This window comes from Balaenoptera ricei, chromosome 12 (assembly GCF_028023285.1).
Source record: "Balaenoptera ricei isolate mBalRic1 chromosome 12, mBalRic1.hap2, whole genome shotgun sequence".
NCBI lineage: Eukaryota > Metazoa > Chordata > Mammalia > Artiodactyla > Balaenopteridae > Balaenoptera > Balaenoptera ricei.
This window is the reverse complement of record NC_082650.1, coordinates 30,871,776-30,877,391: the sequence shown is the minus strand read 5'-3', so window position 1 is coordinate 30,877,391 and position 5,616 is coordinate 30,871,776. Positions and strand designations below refer to the sequence as shown.

The following is a 5,616-nucleotide window of genomic DNA, read 5'->3' as shown; positions in this document are numbered from 1 at the left end:
ACAGCTGAACTGCAAATGGGTACTTATGATTAAGAATGTTGGCCCACTTCTATAAGGGGATCTTACTTGAAACCACTATTTTTCCTCTTTTTTCTTTTGTATATGACACCTTAATAGATATGGCATACACTGTGTCCGATTATACCTCTTCTTATGCCTCATGTTTAGCTGCTTTGATGGATCGCTGCTTCTCTTTCAGTGTAGCCTGGAGCCCAACAAGTGAATTTGTTTTACTTCATACGGCTTGTGTTTTGAGTCCTACCACACCAGCCACGACCTTGAAATATGGTGAAATCCTTCCAGATATTTTCATGAGCTTCAGTAACAGGAATTAATTTCTATTGTTTGAAAAAAAAGGAATCAAAATGAACTGAGTGGTCAACGATGGGAAAATGGTTAACAAAAAATTTTATGCATCCATACAATGTAACATTATACAGTCACCAAAAAATGAAGTTTCTAAGAATTTTGAATGATATGGTTCTTTCAGGAAGTGAGCTCTGAGTGATATTTTAATTTTATTTTGTTTCTATGTGATATATTATTTTTATTTTTTACTTTATTTTCTAAATTTCCTACAAGTATGAAAATCAGAAAAAACATATTTTAAAAATATAAAAATCAAGAGATTTAAGAATTAGAATATATAAATAAGAATTAGTGATATATAGCAAATTATGTGTAAACAATTACTTAATAGTAACATTTAATGTATACTTTTAGTTGATTTTACAAAAAGGCATATATATTCAAGCAAATGAATGACAAATCTCTTCTAATTTGCAGCCCCAAATGTAGCCTCTTAGTTTCCACCACTGAACAACTGAGTAAGGGACCACTGTCAATATCATGGCAGTTCATGTAGGGGCAGGAGAAGTTCTTTAAAATACAAGTCCCTAAATTCTGGGCTTGTAAAGCTTCAATATGTATAATAAGAATGGCAAATAGGAAGCAAGATATAAGCATCATATCTAACTACACAATCTTTGACCCTAATACTTGATAAAAGCCCCTGTAGCTGGTGCATGTGGTTGATATTATGTTGTGTTCATAAATATGATCACCAACTGTTTGGCAAAACAGTAAAGTCTAATAATTCTATGAATTTAATTCTAAAAATAACTTACATCTAGATGAATCTTTTTGGAAAATTTTACCAAATAGAATCATCTTCAGTGCTCTTCTGAACCAGGGATAGAAAAATGCATAAACCATTGGATTTAAAGTGGAATTCAAGTAGCCAAACCAAATCAATGCATCGTTCAGGATGGGTGGAATAGTATAGTCCAGGAAAGGATCCATGACCGTGCAGACAAAGAAAGGACACCAGCATGTTAAGAAAACTCCCATCACAATCCCTAAAGTCTTCGTAGCTTTTCTTTCTTTGCTTCGTGAAATTCCATTTTTCTCTTCCAACCCAATTCGAAACTTCTGATTTGCATCATTAATTGATCTTGCCTGCCCTTTCGCTATGAAATATATTCTACAATAGATGCATATCATAATAGAGCCAGGTATATAGAAAGAAGTCATAAAGGCCAGAACCCCAGATGTTTTGCTGAAGAAGACAGAGCAACTCCCTATGCAGTGAATGTGTTTGTAATACATCTCTTCAGCTCCTTTGAAGTTTAGCTCCAGAAAGATCATTCCAAATGCAAAAAGAGCAGGAATACTCCAACTAATGAAGATCATCACAAAAATAACCAAGATGTTGATCTTAGTTTTGTATCTCAGTGGGTCACACACAGCATAGTAGCGGTCAATGGAAATGAAGGATAAATGAAAAATTGATGCTGAGCTCAGCATAATATCAGTGCTGGTGTGAATTTTACAGAAGACTTCTCCAAAATACCAGCAGTGCTCAACGGATCTCACCATACTATAAGGCATGACCAGGCACCCCAGCAGAAAGTCCACAGTGGCCATGGAATGAATGAGCCAATTAGTTGGGGTATGAAGTTGCTTGAAGTGTGATATAGAAATAATAACTATTAGATTGCCAACCACTGTGGTCAGAATTATGAGCACCATTAAACTGTACAGGGAAGCACGGACATCATTCGACCAGCTGGTTTTCACACAGGAGATATTAATTATATTGTGGCAAAAGGACATCATTCCTGAGGGCTATGCACTAGTTATTATCTTTTCCTTTGTGTGTTGAGGAGTCTTTCTTCGAAATCCATGATCAGGCTGGAGTTCCTTCTTTTATTTCCATATATGTATCCCAGAAACCTGGGAGGAAAAAAGAAAGGAAATCATCAGCAATTTGATTCTTCTCACTTTTAACACATTTACCTATTACTTCCTGCTGAAAAATGATTATTTTGGAAAGAGCTTTTATTTCCAAGTTTAGTTCAGTTGTTCAGCTCTACAATTATTTTTAACATCTACTTGATGCTGGTCACTGTGCTGGAAATGCAAAGCTGAATTATTCGTTTGAAATATATGATTCTGTAATTCTGTAATACTCAGCTAAATTCTCGAATTTGCAATACATTTTTCAATACACGTATAATACATATTATGTGTAATATATAATATGTTATATAATTATGTATTATAAATATAAAAAGAGAGGGAGAGAGAGAGTTTGGAGGAAGAATGTAAATTCTGGCTATCAATGAACAACCTGTCACTATATTGTGAAAATGCTGGAAAATAACAAGTCTTAGAATTCCAGGAGTCTCCCCTCCTCTTTGGCTCTTATTCCCTCTGGGCTGACAGTTTAGATCAAGACCACATAGAAATTAAACTTATCCAAAACTAGAATTGGAGGAATAAGATATTTAGGAACTAAAATGCATATTTTAGTAAATTTGAAGTATCTCTCCCCCTAATCCCTTTCTGCCTTCTCTTCTCAGGAGGAAACATATTCATATCAAGTACATCTGTAAGATTTATTTCAATAAACACCCAGGCTCACTTTATGACAGAACAAATTGCAGACTAAATCTATTTATATTATCTGAACTCTGTAATATTTGAATTATAATTAAAATTTTGCTAAAAGAATGATGGAGTTTTTACTATGAAATTTGTGTTCACTCAACTAAACTATCATTTAGAGTTATAAATCTTCTACTTGGACTTTTTTTCCTCACTATTTCCCCCCTTTTCTTTTTTCTCTTACTTTTGCTGTTGACATTAAAGGAACCAAGCAACACACCTGTAATCAGTGTTTAGAAGTGTTTGCTAATAATTACTACCAGTCAAGAAAACATTCCTACCTGATATCACATTGAGTAGCTTTACTCAGCGGGAACTAGGGTCCAAAAATAAGTAAGGGAAGACGGGGGGAAAAAAACTGGTTGTTCAGTTTTAGAAGACTACCTTCATAGATGATGAAAAAGTCATCTGACAACTTTGTATGCCGTGTTCTTCATTCCCAGATAAAAACCAAATGGCTTCCTCCTCATAATGGTACATCTGGTTTTAGAGAAATAGAGCCTGAAGCATGGTATCTGGGAAATTACTGATAATACCAATGACATTTCAGAAGAGTAAGTTGTCTGACCAACTTTAAGAACATTACACATAATTTTTGTGCAAGTATTTTTTGTTATAATTTATTTTTAAATAGATTGACTTGCTTAAATAAATGCCCTATGGTGATATTGAGTTGAGTGCTTATCTAAAAACATGACATAATAGTGTTTTTGTTTCTTTTCTTCCAGCTCTAAAAATTTAGCTAGCTAGAAATGATTACTCTCTGTATATAAAAATTACCAAGTTGAACATACAATAGTAATAAGGAAAGTTAATAAATCTCTCTTTAATTACCTAGCTAAGCAAACAGTTCTGTGCAAATGATCTAATCACCTAATGTTTGAAAATGACATATGATTTAAAAATATATTGTTAAGTGTTATAGTTTAAAGTAGATCTGTCTAGCACGACAGGAACTCACTGGTTGAGTGGCCCCAACTTCCCAATAATGGGCCATCAGCGCTAATTTCACCATGCCCTTTGTCTCTGGCTCCTTCAACCACCCATCTCTAATGGTTCAGACTCTCAATCCCAAACTTTTCTATACAATTCCTAATGTGAACCCATCTCCCAATCTGCCTACCCATTACCCGCCCCTCCCCCAAACCCTTCAAAGTGTGCCCTCCGGAACTCATGGTCATCACCCTACTTCCTCAAGCTCTTTACTAAATGCTTCCCTCTCTTTGTTCTAACTAAAAGTGTCTTTCCCCTGAGGATATCTCATCCCCTACAGACTTGTCAAAGGCAGCTGTTTTCTCACCTGTATCCCTAGCTACCCTTTATATTACAGGACTTGGAGGAAAACTAAGCATCCTCTTGTACTCATTGACATTGCGGATAATTTTCCCTCTTTCTTTCCTAACCTCCACCCCTTGCAAACTCTGAAGTTCTGTGTTCAAACTATACCTCTTCTTGCTGCAGACCTCAGACTTCCAAGTCATTTCTCTCTGTCTTGAAGATGTTAACTCCTAGTCTACCGTCACTTTCTCCAAGGCTACTCCTGCCAAAATTCTTGATAATTTTCTTGTCCACATAAATGGTCCAATAATGGACTTTCAACTCTTTAACCCTCTGTCTTCCAACAAGCATGTCCTCCACTCCATTTCATCTCACACTTTCATAGCCATCCCCAGAATCTGCCATTATCGATAATGAAGCCATTCCAAACGATTAATTTCAAGTTCCACCCTCTGTCTTCCCAGCCCATGCCACTAGTGCTCTATTTCCAACACTTGTTCAACCTGCTTGAAGCCCATAATTCATTTATTTTATCACCTTTTCACTGTTCCTCATTTACTTACACTCACCTCTTTACCTAGTGTAGATTCCAAAATTTTTTAGCATTATTTTAAACTCTCTCCCATTAATACACTTTTCTGGCTAAACTTGACCCCTTGTTAAATGGAGTTGGCCTCTTACTGTACTCCTACACACGTGCAACTGAATATGATGGAGAAAAACACACAATCAGCCTCAGATTAAATTCATGACAGGTATGAACCACTCGAACTGCTCAAGAATCCTACCCAGTTCCCTATTACTTTCATTCTCCCACTCTTTGAGATGACTATTTCATACCACCTCCCTCCTTCAATCTCAAATACTTTCCTCATCCTCATTCTCAGTTAATGACATTGTATCTTGTTTCACTGAGAAAATAGATGCAATCAGAAGAGAATGTCCATATTCCCACCTCTACCCCTACACCAGCTTACATCTGTTCATATACTCAACCTTCCCTCTTATTACTACAATTGAACTGACCATCTCCCATCAGAGCCGCCCCTTCATATGTGTCCTATAGGCACCCTTTCATGCCTGTTCAAGAATATACCCTCCAATTCTCCTCTATCCCTTGAATCTTCAGTTCTCTTCTAAATAATTACCTCTAGTATTCAAAAAATGTAGTAATATTCCCTCTTAAAAAGAATTATTTTAAACCCACATCTTTCAATTATCACCTTATTTCTCCACTTTATGAAAAAAGAAAACCTCTTTGAAAGAGTCATGTAGACTCCTTGTCTTCAGTTATTCTCTTCCTAACCTTTTGAATCCACTCTAATGAGACTTTTGTCATTAACACTTCACCAAAACAATCTTAACCATATTGTTCTATATTACTAAACC

The 5,616-nt window shown here is 35.8% G+C and overlaps 1 protein-coding gene across 1 annotated transcript; it reads right to left on the bottom strand.

The window, feature by feature from the left end:
• Positions 1 to 1,098: 1,098 nt before the first annotated feature.
• On the bottom strand, positions 1,099 to 2,118 carry LOC132376272 (trace amine-associated receptor 1). Its single transcript, XM_059941938.1, has one exon. The coding sequence runs from the start codon at positions 2,116 to 2,118 to the stop codon at positions 1,099 to 1,101; it is 1,020 nt and encodes a 339-aa protein (XP_059797921.1).
• Between the last annotated feature and the right edge of the window lie 3,498 nt (positions 2,119 to 5,616).

Coding starts and splice junctions, on each gene's coding strand:
- LOC132376272 (XM_059941938.1), bottom strand. CDS start 2,118: ATGATGTCCTTTTGCCACAATATAATTAATATCTCCTGTGTGAAAACC.